General features: G+C 38.7%; 1 protein-coding gene across 2 annotated transcripts in view; it reads left to right on the top strand.

The window, feature by feature from the left end:
- Positions 1-21,488, top strand: part of shb (Src homology 2 domain containing adaptor protein B) — a 121,934-nt gene that overhangs the window by 36,736 nt on the left and 63,710 nt on the right. For both annotated transcript variants that reach the window (XR_208223.4, XM_002936323.5), the window contains exon 2: positions 12,821-12,941. Coding sequence is in view for 1 of the 2 variants with exons in the window: in XM_002936323.5 (XP_002936369.1) it covers positions 12,821-12,941 (121 nt within the window). In the remaining variant the exon portion in view is untranslated. The remainder of the gene's footprint in view (positions 1-12,820; positions 12,942-21,488) is intronic.

Below are 21,488 nucleotides of genomic sequence, written 5' to 3'. Positions count from 1 at the left end.
CCATACCTGTACTAGAAACTAACGTAAAGTTTCTCATAATGCAACAATATGGTTTATTAGCTTGCAGAGCAAGTTTATTAGCTTGGGAGACCCTACTGTGATCCATTTGGATTTCATTAGGTTTAAGCATGAAAAAAAATACATTTTGCTATTGTCTGTAAGATTCCACAGAAATGGCAGACTGGGAAAGAGAAAGGGCAGCACCACTTTCACATTTCTTTGCTCAGATTCTTTCCTTTATCAGACAGTATCTGGTCATTCTGCCCAAAGGCCGATCATGCAAATAATCCAGACTTGGCCCTTCTATTTTGTTCTTTGTCAAAAACAACTATAGTGTGAAGCTGACACTGTCTCTGCATGATTGAGTGATGGGTCTGTCACTCACTTTTCTTTAGTCAGCAGCCATGGGGTTCTTAATGGACTCCCAGGCAAAGGGGTAAACTGTAATACATGTTATCCTAATACAATTGAAACTTTGCAGTTATTTGCAATGGGATTTGAAAAAAGACCATTGTTACAGGTTTCACAGATTTGCTCATGGTATTATATAGCATCTTGTTCTGTGATTAATAGGTAATATTTTTCCTAGAATATAATGTACATGTAATCTTAAGTAGACATTCAAAAAAAATGATGGGATTATGTATTATCAACAATAGTGAAGGTTGAGCTAATACTGTTGATTTATTGCTATATATGAAACTTGGTAAAAGGCACTGGGCATTTGTTCCCGCCACCAATATTTGCATCACCATGTTATTTTACTCCAGTCTACAGTTGTATTTCTTACACTGTTTTAGAATAGAAAATTGCAGAATGTTGTTTACTTTATGCATAGCCAAACATGTGGTTATAGTTACCATGTAGCTTGTTGCTCCTTAGTATAACATTAGAAATCCAGAAATGTTTGTGATGAGCCATTCTTTCATAAAATCTTCACCAAGGCCTAAATAATTTATTCATGGTTACAACTTGTAAAATTTTCATAGCCTGTTTTGATACTACAAGTATGGCATCCCTTTAAACTATTAAAAGCTCAAAATTACAGGAAGGCCATCTCCCATAGAATCCATCTTAAGCAACAAAAAAAAATAATAAAAAAAGAACATTTCCTTTTTCTCTGCAATAATAAAACAGTACCTTATCCTAACTACGCTGCATGAATCCATGTTGGCGGCAAAACAATCACCAATCACATTGTGTTTGTGCTTAAATGATTTTTAGTAGACTTGGTGATATGGTGATCCTAATTACACAAAGATCCCCTGTCATGATCTTTTTAGCATCACAATTTATTTGACAAATACATGGTTTTTTATCATCATATCACCATGGCATCATATGAAAGCTGCTTCATGCTGACTGTCATTCCAGAGGAATGCATCTGTTGTTCCATTTCGATATAATTTCATTGGGTTTGAACCACCGATGTAAAAAAATGCATACTGTACAAATTAAAATACATCAGTATAAAAAGCAAATCACAGTGACTTCTAAAGGATGTGATTCCTATTAATGTATTACCTTGAAGGTGCCTCTGTTTGGCTCTTAGGTGCCTTATCAGGGAGCACTGATCTCATCAACAAGATATCTCATCCTGCCCCAGTCACTCCAAATAACGTCTAGACAGGTTTTAAGCTCTGTCCTTAGGGCCCTATTTTTTATATGACCTATAGATCTCTGCATGTTAACCAATTGATGTGTTAATGATTCAGACCAAATTTTGTAGTTTTGATCCAGGAGAAGAGTGGACACAGAGACCTTTAAAATGTAAAAACGTAAAACAGGTGATTATCTTCATTCTTACTGTATGTTGCTATCTGAACCTAGAGTAGGGACCTATTCTTGTAAGCTCCAGAACATGTCATCATTCCAAAAGATGGAAACAGTGTTACTGCAAACACATAATATTTGCTGTATTGTTCTGAATAACTGGATGTTTTCATTTTCTGGTTTCTAGATTTTGAATTGTGTAATAAATATCCAAGACATTCTACCCAGTCCTCCTTGACCTTTTTTAGTCAAATAGAAACTTTTTATGAACAATGTCTGAAAACATACAAATATAGAATAGGAAGTAAGTATTATATATATATATATACATAATACTAAATTCCGATGGGATTTAATTTAACCAAATGCAAGTTGTTTCTATGTATGCCCCTGTTAAGGGGTTAATAGTAACACAGAGCCTGGCGCCCTATTTGTTTGCATTATGTATTTTGGAGACCTTAGGGACATCATGCTTGGTAGAACATTTGATTTTCATTTTTAGTTATTGCTTTCTGAGATCTGTTCACACAAGGTGCCATGGCTATGCAGTGTGACTGACAGGCCACATCTCCTACAATTGGATCTTTCAGCAATTTGGCTCCCCAGGTGGATAGCTAAAACCACACAAATCCAGTTCATATAACAGCTGCATGTCCCGATTGCATGATGATGAGTGTGGCCATTAAAAAATAAAGTTATGTATCACAGCATTGAATTTTCAGGAGAGTTGCAAGCATCAAAGAGCAACAACACATGCAGTCATGCAGATATGCCTGTGTATTTGGGACTACTGATTATCTATATTACATGTTTCTTATTTTATGGTAAATCTGACTGATTGTCTGGGCTTTTGGACGAGTCTGAAAAGTGGTCTCAGTCGTGTGCGTATATGTAATGTATATAAATATATTGTGTTGAAAACTGCAAATTCATTCTGTCTTTACACTTTCCCCTGTGACGAATTCAGCTATTTAACAGCTGAAGGTAAAAATACCAATAGATTCCCACAGATGTGGAGGAAGGTGTTGTAAAAAAAAAAAAGTAATAGACTTTTTCTTGTATGTACAAAAGTAGCTTCTATATAAGGTGATGTAATGTTTGGTGGGGAGTTAGTTTCTAAGAGGCAGTGTTGTGACTTCTGTTGCTGTTTGCTATTGTCAGGCTTGTAGCAGTGCAGTTTTTGGCACTGACCCAGTGTAAGTTAATGTACATTGCAGTTCTTCAACCTGTGTCCTTTGGACTTTATCCTTGCCGCACATGTAGCTGTGTTTCAGGAACTTTAGTACTCTGTTATTGTTATAATTTATATAGTGGTAACATTTGCTACAGTGCTTTACAAAGATTATACCTTAATCAGTTCACTTCACTTTACTAGTGGAGCTTACGATCTAAGTTCCTTATCTCATTTACACTGCTGTGGTCAAGGGCCCAGCTTACCTGCCTATATGTTTTGGAGTCTGAAAGGAACCTATATTACCTCGAGGATACCCAGGCAAGCACTGGGAGATCATACAAACGTTCTGTACATAATGCTTTGGCTGGAGTCAAAACGTGAACCCCAGCACTGTAAGGCATCAGTGCTTATCACCATATTCCATTTTAGGGGAACATTGTTACAGTCATTCATTTATCCATGTTGATGGATTTAATTACATGCAGATTAATATGAATGAAATACATTGCTGCTGGTGTAAAATAATACAGATATAATATATTTGAGGGTTTTTTTTAGTTTGCATGACACATTCCAAGAAATGTCTTGGCTAAAAAACCTGACTGCGTCTTTGCTGTAAGTTTAGGAAAGATATCAGATCCTAATCCTTAAACATTGTCCAGAAAGAGTTAACCTAAAGGTGCCAAGCAAGCGGATCCTCACCCGAATCGGTCTAAGGGACCGATATCGGCAGCTACAATCGGCCCGTTTATGGGGACCTTTAGTATGTGTTGGGCCCTCAACGTAGCTCATTTGTTGCAAGGCAGTAAAATAAAAAGGAAATTATCCATTTTTTCTGAAATAAAAAGTTTGTCATCTTTAAATTTACATATCCAAAATGGAGGCCACAAAGGAGAAGAAACAAATAAATCTTTGAAAGGCGGACTGCGGGAGATACAAATGCTATTAAGAAAACAAAACTTAGCGATCAGGTAAAGGCAAGGGAGGTCTTTCTAATGATGATGTCTAAAGTTGAACCATTTTCTTCTCCTTTAAAGGAGAATGCAAGTCAAAATTTAAAAAGCATACTGCCCAATAGTCCTCCTATTGTTTAGTAAAAACGCCACACTTTTGGCTCACGTAATCAAATATTTACTCAGTTACACTTACTTTACATTTTCTAGAACAGACAGCCATCTCTAAAAAGGTATTCTCCCCTTCTTTCCCTCCTTGCTTCATACTGCACATGTGTTTCATTCCCTCCCCCCCCCCCTCCCCTCTGCCAGATCCGCTTCAGATTGGCTGGTGGGCATGTGTAGCTCAGAATAGGAGACAGGATCAAGTTACACACATGCTCAGAAAATAGGAAGGGAAGAGAGATTTCAGTGATGTCACTGTAGTCTTCACACTGCTGTAGGCTGCCAGCACCATATCTCAGAGAAGCAAGCAGGGATCTGGGAATTTAGATATGTAGTAAGTATTTAAAAAGAATGCCTTTAGACTTACTTTTAATTTATATTAACCTTTCATTGTCCTTTAAACACTTTTTAGATCTTGTCAGAAAAGCACAGCTCTTTATGGTTCTTTTTGGGGAAAAAATTAAAAAAATGCAGTTCTCTTATCACTTATTCTTTGGGGGTATACTGAAGGGTCAGATGATAAACTCTGCTGAGAACTGAACAGCATTTTGTTGCAAAGGGCTACTAACCTACGCATTGGGACTATCAATTAGAGGGAAGGCATTGTTGATGGAGTTTAGTTTGTAGTTAAAATGTCAATAACTTTTTTTATGGTCATTCTGTGTGCTGTGCATTTTCTTTACATTTTAGCATGGAATCAAATTAACCAATAAGCCCTAATTAAGATAATTCAATATACCAAGTCTGGACTGGGATTTAAAATAGGCCCTGACTTTTCAAGTACACAGAGGCCCAAACAGCCCCTCACAGGCCCAGTAAACAGTGACTGTCTATGGCATTTTATAGCAGCCCCTCTGGCATTTGCCACAATCCATAGATTGCCAGTCCAGACCTGCATAATATGTAGCCCTACATAGTTATGTTGCCATTGACTATTTTTTCAGGTTTGGGTGCAATTTAAGAAAAAACAAATGATTACTTAGGTTATAACCGGTTATAACCAGTGTGGAATCATAAAGATTATAAAAAAGATAAAGAATATAAAGTTAATTGCTTTCTTACATGTGTATAGTAGTGTTATATTGTATGCAAGCTTTGCTATTGCTATATTATAAATCTTATTAATCTTTATTCATATACACAGCAGTAGCAGTTGTGCAGATAGTTGTTCAGGTACTATGCCTGTCTGCCAGAATAGAAAATTGCATTCAGTTCAGTTCTGTCTCTGTTTACACTAGTCATCATTTAATTGCTATGTTTGCCTGCTGTTTTCTTTAGAGACTTATCTCAATTTAGTGTTAAATATTAAATTTTCTGCTTGGTGACTGCAACTGCCCCTTTAAGAGCATTTGGTTGGAAGTAAGATGGCCATTACTGTGGTGTTTGTGGAATCAGCAGGGAGCCCAAGACACCATCCATCTGCTTGTGACAAGACAGAAACACAAAGGGAATAGATGGGGTTTCAGCTCCAGGGCTTTCACAGATAAACCTGCTTTTTTTCTAAGGAGGAATTACTGCTGGCTGGTGCACATTGTTGTCTTTGTACAGTGTGTGCTGCCTGTCACAGCCCATCTGATTGCAGCTTGGATACATCACTGAAAGGCCACTTACATTCTAATAGTGGCACATTTTTCTCCTCAATTACATTATTATTTTTTCTTTTCCTTCCTTAAACACTGTCCTCTCCGCCTTAAGCGCAATGATTGGGATTTTTCATCTTATGGTGATTTTTAAGTATTATTTTTCTCTAATTTAATCTATTGTACTGTCTTAAAGGAGTTAGATCCTATTTATGTATTTGCTATAAGTCCATTTTACTACTGCATTTCCTAACTCTGACATTTTAAGCTAAAAGTATGAACAAAAAAACAGAAAGAAAAATAGTTTTTTTAAATGAAAGTATGTATTTTTGTTTGAAGTGGAAAACTACTGGGTTCTTGATTACTCATTTGTCTGCTGTAAGTTGGGTAGCACTTGTCTCACGATGCCACTTAAAACATCTTCCCTTCTATAACCCCATTAACAAGAAGGTATAGTTGAACAGCTGCTGAACAGTAGATTGGACTTTCCTGTACCACGCCACCATTTTCCTGCCTTTTACAAAGTATCAGCAGAGGGCTTAAACCTGCCATTGATAGTTCATTAAAGCTGAACTAAACTAAGGTTCTTGCAATGTTTTGTTATGTGTTTTTCTGCTCACCAGTCCCAACGAGTATCCAAAGTGCATGGATATTGGGCAGGGACACACCATTTCTGTCAGCGTATCTTGTATCAGAGCAGATAGTGGAGTAAAGAGGAGCCACATGCTGTATGCCCAAAAGATTGGAACAACAGAAATGTGGGCCACAGAGCGGTTCAGTCACCTGTGATAGATCTCTGCTATCGCAGCCCAGCAACAATAGGAGTCGCCATTGGAAAGCCCCTCACATCTCTTGGGTGATCCGAAGTTGTGCAAAGTTTCCTCCTGCAGGCACCTTTGCACAACTTTCGATGCCCTATATGTTGCAAACTCTATATTTTGCTTTGTTCTAACACTCTTGTATGCTACCGTTAGCAAAGGGTCACTTGGTTGTATATAGACATAGAGTGGAAGGCAATGCATGCTCAGAATTGGTCATGCAGTTTTGTCTATAATGGCTCACCACCTGGACATGCATGGCAGCTTAGAGGGAACAGCTGCAATGGACCATCCTGACATCTTTTTTCACTCAGTCTGCCCAAAATGGATACAGTAGAACCCCAAAATTACGTTTCCCAGGGGACTGTGTCAGAACCGTGTAAATTCCAGGAAAACATTAAATCAGAAAAAGAAAAAACTGTTTTTTGGGGACCGCAACAAAATATTGTAAATTCTGGGAAATTGTAAAATCTGGGCACATAGAATTGGGGTTCTACTGTATGTTATCTGCGGATGCCTCTTTTTCTAAGTGGTTGAATAGGGACTTGACAGATGAGAAAGTCAGGAGACCCACAATTTCTTCTCTATTTCTGTCAGGCCTCCGATTTCATGCTTTGTGCCCAGAGACTCGCCAGTCTTTGAGTGAAACCATTCGCTTTTATGTGTAATATAATATTGTTCCAGCATGGCAATTAAAAACAACACTGTCAAATTCAGGAAACCGTTAACTTACAAATTCTACCAAATAGGCTTTCAAACTGGAGCCACGTGTATACCCGATATTGTTTTCTGTAAGAAGGCATCTTTTAACAGGATAGGACCCTAGGAAGCATATTAAGGGCAGTGGGGGAGAAAGAGCACTGTAAACACTGTTGTTTCCTGTTTCACGTATACAGAACACCAATAGGGAATGAAAGAGCAATTCATGAATGTTTGCTTTGCCCTCATTAGGTGTTATCTACATCTCTTTGCTGTTTGTGGTCTCTTTGTGTAGTTGCGCTTCAGTCCAACAAAAGCTCTGAAAGCCTGCAAACTGATCTCTTCCCCATACTAACTCAGGTTACACATGTCACCTTATCCCAAAAAAGCAGAATAGGTGACAGGCTGGTGCTCCTGAGTGCACTGATGTGTTTCCAACAACGGAGGGTGAAAAATGCTGCCATCATTGCTAAATAGAAGCATTCAAATCATTGTCTAAAGTCTTATTGTGCTTATTTTCTTTCTCTGCATGCATCTCCTCCACCAAACGCTGCTATTAACAAGAACCAACAATGGCCCTATCCTGCTTGCACAATAGCAATAAATACAGCATTGAGTGAAGAAGATTCATACTCCAATAAATGCTGGTAGCATTCACATATGTAAATGAAGACAAATTGCACAGCTGATTTCTGAATGGTGCATGGGATGTTTTGACGGCCTTATGGGCCAATCAATTTGGGCCATAGGGAGATGAATACCCTAACAGGCTATGAACAGTAGGAGTGGGTTTGCCATGCAGGCAATAGTATGGTAATTTCCATTCATATGTAGGAATTGCAAACATACTAATCACATTTTCAAACACAGGGAATGCTCTCATAATTTGTTTTACGGTCAAAGATGTGAATCTATATACTCCTGTTTACAAAATTGTTTTCAAGAGCATGCATCTAATTGTTTCACTTTTTTTCCTACAAAGGTTTTCTTTCTCTTTTTTTGCATATGAATAGGTTGTAGTTTGCCTTTAAAGGGGCAGGATACCACTTTGTATAACATTTAATGAATAGATCTTGTACTGAACATACATGTTGCCAGTTGTATAATGATGAAAAATTTATGCTAAAAAGCTTTACGCGTTTCGTACCTTGCTTGGTACTTAATCATAGGCATAGGTTCAGCCTATGATTAAGTAGCAAGCAAGGTACGAAACGCGTAAGGCTTTTTAGCATAAATGTGTACTTATCAATAAAAATCTTACTTCATATTTGAGCGGCAATTCAAATTTATTGGAACTCCGGAGTGCCTGCCTATCGTTTAAAGATTTGTTTCCCATTTGGCTCCCCGTGCTGAGGGTCTGGGGCATGAGCACCTGAACCATCCATTTACAATGGGTAAGCAACCTTCTACTTGTAAAGCTTAGAACTATATACCCTTGTAAATATTATGGATAATTGTATTACCAGTGCACAGATAATCTTTCTGCATATTGGACACAACAAAGGGTGAAAGGAGAGGGGTTTATATACTAGTTATCTGATTATCTTTTGTTCTACCTAAGAAAATAGTGTGCCATATTTGTCATTGTAATTATTCAAACAGTGTATACCAATAAAGGACACAGTTGCTGGAGTATTAAAGGCCACGTAAATCCCAAAATAAAAATATATAAAATGATTTAGTCATAGGGCAAAGACTGCTGTGTTGCATCCTATGCTCAACAGCCTGATGTCTCCTAATTTACAGCCCCTCAGTAAATCCCTCCTTTATCTCTAGGATTCCAGCTTCACTGCACAGCTTCAAGGACACAGGGTATAGACAGTGCCCACCCAGCACTCTTAAAAAAATATAAAGGAAGAAAGATTTTTACTGGGTGGTTTAATGTATTAAGAAGATGGCAGATGTCTTGGCACAGACTAATTGGTCCTATGCCCTAAGGCAACGTTTTATACACTATTTAGTGAAACGGTTCTTTGTCATGTTGCAGCTTTAAAAGACAGATTCGGTTCAAAATATCTATGGAGTCTGGGGTCACAGTCATCCTTCAAGTGTCCAGTTGTGCCGTCCTGCACTAAGACTTCTAGTAAAGGTTATTCTGACCAAAGTATATCCTTTAAGTTGTCAGAAATGGATATGGGAATGTGATATTCTGTCTAAGGAGTCTTGGTTAAGTGCTCGTTTGTAATTTTTACTGTAAATAGAATTTACCCTACTGCTTAATTCTGCTTTAATGCTCTCCCAGCAATCATTTTAATATAAGTTATGCTCTCTATCCTTGTTTTACTGTGGCCAGTGCTCTATTAATTGTCAGTTTAGTTCAATTTCAGAATTGGATGGATTAGGTAAGGAGGCTATAGTTGTTCAAGCAAGTTCCCAAGATTTCTCTGTTGAAACAAGGGGTTCTGAAGAACAAATAAAATGTTGCTTGATGGGTATATTTACTATTTACAGAGAAAATAGACCCAAACCTATAGCAATGACATAGCTGGAATATTTTATGCACTTTGTAAATAATTCCTTGAGCGAGAAGCGCTGTTATTTCTCTTCGTTCTGCCCGAGTGCTAGCATGCTTTGCAATATGCTTCTTTATTACTGTATAACTGTGTTAGGAGGGGTTGCGTGCCAAAAGTAAAAAGCCTAATCAGATTTTCTGCAGCAGATGCCATAGGCACTGGAGGTGTTCATATCCCACTGGTTAACAAATGTATTCTACCCCGATGTAAACTAGATTTAGATTGATTGTTGTCAGAAACTGTCATTTAAAACAAATGCTGCAGAAATAATGCAGACAAGTTACACATATTGTAAGCCAAGCCATGTATGTAATAAAAAGACACTAAGTTTGATTTTCCCATTTAATCAGGGACTACATGGGCTCGTTGATGTGATCCTCAGTCCGACGGCCCATATACCCACTGTTCTAATTCGATCTTTTGCCCTAGTTAATTGAGAGGTTGTTCTTTCCCTGTAATTGTTTCAGTACTTAGTATGTAAAACTAGGAATATGCATATCTTAAAATGAACCAGAAACCACTAAGCGCTATGACATATGGACTACTTGTAGCCCGCTACTTGTCACTACTAAAATGCTACAAAATACTGTGTCATAGACAATACTGAGAGCTGTCTTTGCTAAAACACACGTAGAAACAATCTGGAGTGCTGGGGACCTGGAGTTTTCCAAATAAGGGATCTTTCTGTAATTTGGCTATCTATGCTGATAAGCCTTTTCAACATAAATTACCATCAAGTACAAGATATTTCAGAGAAATATTTGCTTAAAATTGGAGATGTCCTTCCCATAATTTGGAGCTTTCTGGATAACAGGTTTCCATATTCTACATAAGGGCCGTGCGCCGTGCAACAAATCTCCCTTGTCGAGGGCGACTAATCTCCCCGAAATGCCATCCCACCAGCGAGAATGTAAATCACCGGTGGGATGGCATACGCGGCGCCGAAATCGTCAAAGTGAGAAAAAAATGTTTGTAAGATAAACCTTTTTAAGTCCTTCAAATACTCTAAGTGCAACATACATGTTCAGTTTGCTAGTGTTAATATACTGTTTATAGAACAGTACTCCAGTTGCAGAAGAGACCTTCAGAAGTCTAAACAATATATAGATGCCTGGAGTCTGAAAGAATTTTCTAGAGGAATGAAAGTTAATTGCCTTACTTGTAGCATTTCTTGTTATCACTTCAGTTTCCTAAGTTAACATGGGTTCTTCTCAGTACCTGAGTTGTTGGTGATTGTGTCATGACTAGTGCATTAAGCAACAATAAGAGTGCTACTAAACATTATTTCTCTTTTAATGCACTTTAGGCATTCTTCACTACTGCGAGCGACTAATCTCCCCGAAATGTCTTCACATCGGCAAGAATGTGAATTGCCAGTGGGATGGCATATGCATCACTTCAGTTTTCAGAAGTCGCCGGAAGTTTCTTTATGAGGCAACTATGGAAAACCGAAGCAACGCATATGCCATCCCACTGGCAATTCACATTCTTGTCGATGTGGAGGCATTTCAGGGAGATTAGTCGTCCACGGTAGCAAAGATTTATCGCAGATTTAATCTCCCTGTGTGCCACCAGCCTTAGAGACTGCTTTAAGCAAGTAGGTTTTTAAAGAAGCTTCCTTGCAATAACAGCTTGATTAATGTAAAAGCATTTTTACATTACAACAATAGTATAAATGGGCACTAATGCTGCAAAAATAAATATTAACAGTACACAAATATTTACTTACTTTAGTAAAGATTAAGTGGAACATGTTAAGTAACCCGAGAGGGAGTAGGTCTCTGCTCTGTAGAACTTAAAATGTAAGCTGCATGTTGTCTAGAAGTAGGCAATAGCTACTGATGTAGAATTGGCCTGACTGTATCCACTGGAAACTGACATTTCTTCAAGCCTGTTTGGCATTATTGAAAAAGTTATGTTTACTATAGAATTCCATTTTTGTATTTGCCTGGACTTGCCAAATGTTACCTAAGAAGTTGCCAATATAAGGCCTAGTTATTAAAGAAACTGTCAATTTTACCAAGTTGCGATAATACATTTTACAAAATGGAAATATATTCAAATCCTGTTCACTGCTTTCAATTGCAATCAGGGAATAAGTATACACATATGTGGTAGTGGTCAGCAGTGCGCTAAATGCTGACATCCCATTAAGTAGCACATTCTTATGACTTGACACAGGTGATAAATGAATAAATGTGTATATGACCAAAAAAGAAAGTTTTTATAAATTAGAAAAATTTCTGGAATCCTTCAGAATTTCCAAGGTCAATATTTATTAAATCTGTCCTTTAGATTTATGTGGGGCACAGTGATGGATTAAAAGGAAGACAGTGTCCACCTCTAATCTCACACCAGGTTACCTTCATGGTAGTCTTACAAGAATCTAGAGCAACGAATAGGCATTCAATGCAAATCTTGCCTTTTCTTGCTGTGTCCTCCCAACTACTGGTTTGGCCCCCTGCACACATAAGGGGAAGGTGCTTGGGAAGCCAGCAAATCTTAATGGGTGTGATTAAATTCTGAAAAATAGAGAAATTTGATCTCTGCCTTAGTAATTATAGTGGGTGTTGGAATCAACCATTCTTATCCCTTTATATTTGAAGGATTCAAACCTGTAAGGGTCGTTCTGGTCAATTGTGAATTTTGAAACAAATACATTTATATAGCTTTTATAGATATAAAAACAGTTATGACCATGCTCAAATGATGCTGCTTTTAAACATAATTGGAGGCTATTGCCTCACAGGAGATAATACATTTCTTTAAATTGCAATGATAATTAAAGGAGGAGGAAAGTTACAATCACTGGGGAGTGCCAAATGTTAGGCACCCCATGCTGGTGCTCTGGCCCGGGGTACATGCAGAGGAGTGATCCTCTTCCTTTCCTCATCTGTCTTCGGAATCCCAGGGCCCTTGAACGCACAGTAGAGTGAAACAGCTGACTTTCTTGTTTAAGTTCGGCATTTCACTCTACTGAGCATGCACAAGCTGTATGAAGGCAGGGGATCACTTTGTTACAGGTACTCCTTACCGGTGTGGTTCTGCAAAATATGCAGATAAATTATTAGACTGTTATTTTGTAGAAAATAACAACATTGAAAAAATGTATAATAAAAGTAATCCAACCTTTTTCTTATTTTAGGTTATTATAGCTGATGACTATTCAGATCCATTTGATGCCAAAAGTGAGCAGAAAATTAAAGGAATCAAAACAGAAAACAATGGTTACATGGAACCTTACGAAGCCCAAAGATTAATGACTGGTAAGAAACTTTGCTACTTAACAGCACCTACCTTTATACATACTTCCACTGGAAATCATACTGTGATGCAGTCAGTCTGCATTCAGGCAGATCCATTTTTTTACTGATGAATTTAGCTCACTTTTCAAACTACACACTTGAAACTGTCATAAAAGTGCTAATACACAGGCAGACATTGGGTGTTGATTCAAAGGAAAGCCTAACCTCAGTCCCAAAGCTGGTGCTCCTCTTTGCTAAAGAAATGCACCAACCCAGATTACTGTTGTAGGGTGCTCCCTGCTGCCACTTTGCTAACAGGCTCTGTGATCCCCTCTGCTCACTGGGTTGTGTGCAGATTTAATTTAAGGCCACAATTTAAATGCCAATGGCAACAGTGACATTCACTGGGACCGTAAGCAAGATGGCAGTACCCCAGACCAGTGCAAAACAGATCATTGGCTCAGGTTCTGAAGTTAAAGATTATAAACACATTGCATGACTAACTAACTGTAACCCTCAGTAATTAAATGTTTCCTCAACCTTAAATCTCTCTTGATTGAATTCATATACTGGTGTAATGTTGCCTTGCTGATCAATAATCGATAGGAGCTTGATTAGAGTCCGGCTGAGGGCCCATAAGGTGTGCTTACAGCCTACCATGTGACCAAGTTATAAGCCCAGTGTCTACATCTGCCACATCAAATTAAGATCTGCTCATCTGGCAATCTGGCCAAAGAAGCTGATCTTTAAATTTCTTGATGCAGTAGTAACATGCAGTTTGTTTAAAGAACAAGTGGGAACACAAGCAATCCACTATATTCTGTAGAATTGGTGATGTAATTATGGTACCATTAGCTTTAGTTTGCTTAGCAGTAACCTTCTAGGTGGCTAAAGTTGGCCATACACGTGGCGATCTCACGATGTTTCGTACGACCGTCGGTCGCACGAAACATCGTCAGATCCGCCACACACCATTCAGGGCTGAATCGGCAGGTAAGGAGGTAGAAACAATAGGATTTCTACCTCCTTCTGCCGATTCAGCTCTGAAGGGAGAATTTTGGTCAGGCGCCTTCTATGGCGCCCGATCAAAATTTTCTAACTTGGCCGATCGGCGAGCCGACCGATTTCAGCAGCTTCCTGCGATATCGGTCGGCTCGCTGACATGCCATACTTTTGTTTAGCAGCAGTTTTCCACTTTGGAATTTCATCAGCTGATTCAATTAACCCTAGTGACCAGGCAGTGGTTTGAAATAGAGACAGGAATATGAATAAGAGAGGACTTGAATAGATAGATAAGTAATAAAAAGTAGCAATAAAAATAAAATTGTAGCTGCAGAGAAGAGAGAGAAAGCCAAATAATGAAACTATCAAATAAATGACTACAAATTAAAAAGTTGCTTGGAAAAGGAAATTCTGTAAGAATAAAGAAAGAAAAGTAAAATATAAAAAGGTAAAGTTTAATCACTGGGGGTACCAAGTTGTTAGGTACCCCCTAGTTATTATAGTCACTTACCTGATATAGTGGACCAGCCCCGGGTACTGTTTGCAGAATGCCTTAAGCTGGCCACACACGTGGCGATTTTCGACCATCGGTCGCACGAAAGACTGTTCCAATCCTCCACTGACATTCAGGGCTGAATCGTCAGATAATTCTACCTCCTTCTGTCGATTCAGCCCTGAAGGCAGATTTTGCTCAGGCACCTTCAATGGTGCCCGGTCAAAATCTTTTAGCCCACCCGATCGGCGAGTCAACCGATATCAGCAGCCTTCTGCGATACCGGTCGTCTCGCCGAGTTGCCATACACGCACCAAATATCATACGAAACAAGGTTTTGTACGATATTATCAGTGCGCGTATGGCTAACTTTACTGCCAGCATTCTGTTGCGATGTATGCTGAACTAGAAACAGCCTATGCTATAGTTGTTAATCAAATACTCTGGTCACCAGACCAGACTATTTTACTTACCTGGAAAGCACTACATATATGACATAAAAACAAATGTGTCCAATATCTTCTGGCTGTGTTACGTTTCTATGATTTAGCGTGATTTAGAGTCATGCTTAACTTAGTAGTTTACATTTAAGTCTGAATTCCAAGATTGTCAACCACAGATCTCTGAGGCAAATGAGATTGTTGCTGAGACAATTCCAGTAGTTCAGGAACTTTTATTACACCCCTGTCCCTGGTTAAACCATTCCATCTGCTTCCAGTGCCCACTGTGGTATTATGTATAGGTAACCCACTGAAAGATGACTATACAAATATTAGGGGTATTGGTCGTCAGTAATTCCCAGAAAACTTTAAGTTTATTTTAGTTAAGCTCATGTTGTTGGCTGCTGCCTTCCTTTGAGATTAGGATAGTACTCCAACATAACAAACCTGCTTTCTCTCATTTCTTTCTGTCATGCATACAAAAAACGTTTTCTGTAATTATGCTCTTCCCTTTATTTATGAGACAACAGCTTGTGCTATGTCTTTTGGCTCATTACACCACACGGATCATTTGGCTTCAGAAAACTGCATAAGGACAAGCCTGTTCATTTTTTGGCAAGTAGATGCAAATGTTGGTGACTTGGGGAACTTTGTATTAATAACTAAAACTGGCCATTATTCAGCATTCATTTGTGCCTCCAGCACTTGCCCTTTGTACTTCATTCTTTTATGTTTTCTTTGGTAAAGCAGTTCGTACAGCACATGAAGGACTACCCAATAATGGAATATTTTACTGTTCATCATTAATAAATGCAATAAAGCTAATCTGCTGGCAAGTGTAGCATTTTCTCATATGCATCATCATTTAGCTTTTTATTAGGACCGATTAGCCCTATAGTAATGCTGCAGGAAGATGAGGACAAGGCTTCTTGAAAATCTGTTTTTAAATGTATTATTATGAATTAAAATAACCCCAAATATTACATCCCTCATTTTGTTGTGCATATAAGTTAAGAGGAGCATTTATTAGCTTAAATAATTTACCTTTTTGCTTATCTGTACATAAAATTTAAATGCTATCTGGTTGCCAGATATTCATTAGGGGTTATTTACCTCTGCAATTGCAGTAAGCAAAGTGCAGTTTATTAGAGCAGATTTTCAGAGAATCTTCTTACCACCCGCAAAGAAAAGCAGAGTGACATTAAGTCCCAGAAGCCTTTTTTTCACAATGGAACGAGGTGGGTTGAGAAACAGTCTGCCTGTGACTTGCAGGAACCATCCTGGTTTCCTTTTATCTGAGAAATCCAAGGTAGCCGTGATTATCTACCTGATTTTCATCCATGTATTTTTCATTAATATGTGCCCCCATGTTGGCATCAAACCATGATTTCTGTTTATAAATACTACTTAATCATAATAATCAGTGCATCAGCTAGACAGTGAGACACAGCAAAAAACTGCTTCTACTGGGACTATCTGAGGTGACCAATGTATGTATAGGTTTAGGCATATGAATGATGTAATATTGTTTAATCTCTAACAAGTCTTGATATATGTTTTCTTTTCAATACAACCTTCATTTGCCTGAAACAAATGTAAGAAATTAAGGAAATGCTAAACTTGAGTCTCCCACATAACAATGCATGCCATGGTTTAATCACATTTCACAGCAGCAGTCCAAAAATGACCTACAGAAGAGTTTATTTTAATGCGCCTAGCAGCTGGAGGTAGCATTACAGCAGAAATGACATGTTGGTTTTATTCCATGTATTACTGGAAAACACCATAGCTAGTCATTTGCAGTGAAATCTTAACATTGCAAAGCCCTATTTTACTTATAGTTAAATAGTGGGTGAGGTTGAAAAAATACATTTGTTCATGAAGTAGTAACCATTTAAAATACTGGTACAGGTGTAGGATCCATTATCCGGAATGCTTGGGACTATAGGCTTTCTGGATAAGGAACCTTTCTGTAATGTTTTGTTATTACAGAGAAAGAGGAAATGGTATTTAATTTTTGATTAAAATGGACTCTATGGGAGATGATCTTTCAGGATACCAGGTTTCTGGATAAAAGAGTAGTTAAAATTAGTTATTCCTTGTAACTAATTATGTTTTGTCTTAACTTCTGTAACACATAATACAGGTTACTACAGTTTTGTTGGTACTAGTAAAATGTGGGGTGACCCACAACTTACGGGACCTGCAGTTTACCCTTTGGACAAGTGGGTTAGGGTTGAAATTGGGATAGCCATAACAGGTTTGGGTTTGAGTGTTGGACAGACATCCCTAGCATTTACGTGATCACAACAAGTTATTTATGCCTTGCAGCTGAAAGATTTCTGTCTCCAAGGTATCCATTTTCCTGAGAGGTACTACATATGAATTATTTGGCGAGTAAACACAGTAATGTGTTATATCATAATTCATGGCAGTTTGACCACTGGAGGCACTGTTTCATAGGAGCCTGTTGATGACACTGCAAGAGCTACCATGGCAGCTGCCACTCATACGCTTAAACTCTGGAGATAGCTGCTCAAAGAAGAATATATTTCCATGATAAAAATATGGAGAGATGTGACATATAGTTACATAGTTACATAGTTACATAGGGTTGAAAAAAGACCAGTGTCCATCAAGTTCAACCCATCCAAGTAAACCCAGCACACCTAACCCACACCTACCAATCTATACACTCACATACATAAACTATATATACAACCACTAGTACTAACTGTAGATATTAGTATCACAATAGCCTTGGATATTCTGATTGATCAAGAACTCATCCAGGCCCCTCTTAAAGGCATTAACAGAATCTGCCATTACCACATCACTAGGAAGGGCATTCCACAACCTCACTGCCCTCACCGTGAAAAACCACCTACGCTGCTTCAAATGGAAGCTCCTTTCCTCTAATCTAAAGGGGTGACCTCTGGTGCGTTGATTGTTTTTATGGGAAAAAAGAACATCCCCCAACTGCCTATAATCCCCTCTAATGTACTTGTACAGAGTAATCATGTCCCCTCGCAAGCGCCTCTTTTCCAGAGAAAACAACCTCAACCTCGACAGTCTAACCTCATAGTTTAAATCTTCCATCCCCTTAACCAGTTTAGTTGCACGTCTCTGCACTTTCTTGCTGACATTGGCATTTAAGGCCTGTTTCAACCTGCATAGGAGTTGAGTGATATCTTGAGGGTACTTTATTTTGCCCACCACCCACACCAACGTGCAGACTGATAAATAATTGCTTATATGATGCACCTGTTAAATGTTCTTCTGTTAATAACACTGAATGAGTTGTTTGTCAAAGAGTTAGCTACCCCTGACTATAAACAGAATTCTGGACCCCAGCAGTAGTGTTTTGATGTTATATAGGCCCCCTGCTCAAGGAATAAAATGTTTCCTTGAAGTGATCATGCTGCTGAGTTATGCACATTAGCTTGTTCATTGTGTATCCCTTCCCTCAATCAGCAGTACTTGTCACTGAATTCACCCCAAGGGAATAGAACACGGGTTTGTTCCATGCCTGTAATGTTTGTGATAAACAGCTTCCTCTTATTCACTTGGTATTTATCTTGGATATTCAGTATGGGAACTCGGTAAGGAGAAGCAATAAAAATAAAATTATATAGAAAAACTTGTGGAATTTCCGGTGTGTTGCTTCACTGCTGGCAAAGCAAGTTGGCCCGCCCTGTTCAAGTATGAGGCATGAGCGTAGGTAAGCATTCCCAGCAAGTTCAGCCGTCCCTGACACATACCAGCAGCAGCTTATAGCGTGCTGTCACACTAGAGAAATTCCTCAAGCAGCAGGTTTCTTAGAGCAAATATTGGCCTCTTTGCTTTGTACTAAACTGTTTAAGGTGCTCAATTTATTTAGCAAACAATGGCTTGACACCACTAAACTACATGGAAATGCATCATGCCAATAAAATGTTTCTATGATATATATATATATATATATATATGGACTTTTATTTATCATTTTTGTTTCCAGTCTGCTTTTTATATTTCTCTTAATACCGTTGCAACAGACCTAAAATGTTACTACTGGTTTTGTCAACAAAATTGTTGCAAGTCTGAAAAATCAGTGGACCCAGGCAAAACCATCAGCAAATTTCAAATTGTGCATGATGTAGGAGATTTGTTCTCAGTAGTAAAGCAGTATTAAATGCCCACTTTTTTGGCAACCTATGCAAATAAGTGTTTCTAAGGTGTATGGCCAGCTTTTGTTTCAACGAACTGTGCATTGTGTTGTCTAGCAAGGTATATAACTACCAAGAAGGCATTATTACATTTTAGGAGATTCCATTGTGATTGTTCAGCTGACAGGTTAGATGGGGCTACCAGGCCATTTTTGCCCCTTCCTACTGCTCATTGCTGTGCGCATAAAGGTGGCCATACACGCACCGATATTATCGTACGAAACCTTGTTTCGTACGATAATCGGTGCGTGTATGGCATGTCGGCGAGTCGACCGATATCGCAGGAAGCTGCTGATATCGGACGACTCGCCGATCGGACCAGTTTGAAAATTTTGATCGGGCACCATAGAATGCGCCTGACCAAAATTCTCCCTTCAGAGCTGAATCGGCAGAAGGAGGTAGAAATCCTATTGTTTCTACCTCCTTACCTGCCGATTCAGCCCTGAATGGTGTGTGGCGGATCTTACGATGTTTCGTGCGACCGATGGTCGTACGAAACATCGTCAGATTGCCACGTGTATGGCCAGCTTAACAACAGCAAATCTCAATTACTCTAGATATCCAGAAACATTTTGCATTGTATTTTTAGGGCCCAGAGAAGCAATGTAGGTGTGCCCTAGAGAATTGCATCTTGTTTTGAAAGAGAACTTGGACACAATATTTATATTTTTCTTCCTTTCTGTTGACATAGCAGATTGACTGGCTGTGGGGTTAATGGACAGGGATTCAAAGCATAGTGCTTTCCTCCCAACAGCCAGCAATTTTCTAAAGCTAGCCATACACGCACCGATACTATCGCACGAAACCTCGTTTCGTACGATATTCGGTGCGTGTATTGCATGTCGGCGAGTCGACCGATATCGCAGGAAGCTGCTGATATCGGACGACTCGCCGATCGGCCAGGTTAGAAAATTTTGATCGGGCGCCATAGACCAAAATCTGCCGTCCGGGCTGAATCGGCAGAAGGAGGTAGAAATCCTATTGTTTCTACCTCCTTATCTGCTGTTTCAGCCCTGACAGTGTGTGGCGGATCTGAAGATGTTTCGTGCGACCGATGGTCGCACGAAACATCGTCAGATCGCCACGTGTATGGCCAGCTTAACTTGGTAGCTTTGCTAGCGAAACAGGAAGTAGGTAACAAAGAGCTAGGAGATTAATTATCTGATTTACACACGGGAGGCAGGTATACCAGTCATTACATATGTAAGCAGGGAGTGGTTTTTGAGTAACAGATTGCAAGGCATATCAATTATAATACATTAAAGGCCAAAGTCTCTGTAATCCCTTCTATTTATAAGGTCCTGTCCTGGAAGCTTGCCAGTCATCATTTTCTGGTGTTTCAAGAGTTTAAGAAAATAATTAATCATTCTAAAGGCAGGTCATGATGAGCAGCAAATGTTCCAGAGTGCTAAGTGGTGCTCACAGTGTGGGTAACTGTGGTTAGGTTTATGACAAACTTAATGGGAAATGTGTGGCAGTGCCACTATTGGCTCTTAAAGATTTGAAAAAAATGCTAAAAAAATAGGCCTAATTATTTGTATGTGCTCTGAAGAAACAGAAGAGATACTATAATACACAATAACCATAAATAACCTGATGCAGTGCTTAGAGATATAATTTGTCACATGACTAAACTTGTGTATTTCAAAATGTATGTACCCAGCCTTGTGGCTTTTTATGGTCACAGATTTCCTCAGTGACTTATAATATTTATATATATATATATATATAGTTATAGGGGGTACATTATTGCTTATATAAACCACAGAATTTAGATGTTTCTGTGTTTCAGAAAATGTTTTCACGTTCAAGGAGAGTAAATGTATGGTCACCCCTTAGGGGGAGGTTGATATGGATTAAAGGCTTAGTCACTCTTAGTGCTTGGCTTGTGGTGTGGCACTGTTTGAATATATGTAGTGGACAAGTTCCCTGTGAGAGGAAACGATTGCTTTTCCTTTGATTTTTTTAATCCCTAAATCCCTTGAAGTTAATTTTAAAATGTAAAAATGCAAATAAAGGAATTAACAGAACAAATGTCACCAGGCAAGGTTTAAACAAATTTTTTAGATTACAAAAAAGGTTTTCCTATACAGTATGGGGCTTAATTAGGTTTTCTTTATCAATTTTATACAGAGAAAAACTGTCCCTTGCCTTTGTGGGCCGCCTACCAAAGAATATGGTATGTTTGGTGCAGTTGCAACACAGTTGAAGTCTGGCATGTGTCTGAGGTCAGCTTTGAACTGCATATGCTTAAACTTCTGCCAGCTTCAAATACAGTAAGATGGCAGATTAATGGGGGGGGATGGTGGTTAGTGATGAATTGGGGGCTACATTATCAGGTTTGACAAGAGTTCCAGCAAGCCAGTATGGGTGACAGATCAGTAACCATGCAACAAGTGGCAAGCAGGCTGCTTTCTGACATTAAAGT

Source organism: Xenopus tropicalis, chromosome 1, assembly GCF_000004195.4.
Source record: "Xenopus tropicalis strain Nigerian chromosome 1, UCB_Xtro_10.0, whole genome shotgun sequence".
Taxonomy (NCBI): Eukaryota; Metazoa; Chordata; class Amphibia; order Anura; family Pipidae; genus Xenopus; species Xenopus tropicalis.
The sequence above is the reverse complement of the archived record's forward strand: the minus strand, read 5'-3'. Positions and strand labels throughout refer to the sequence as shown.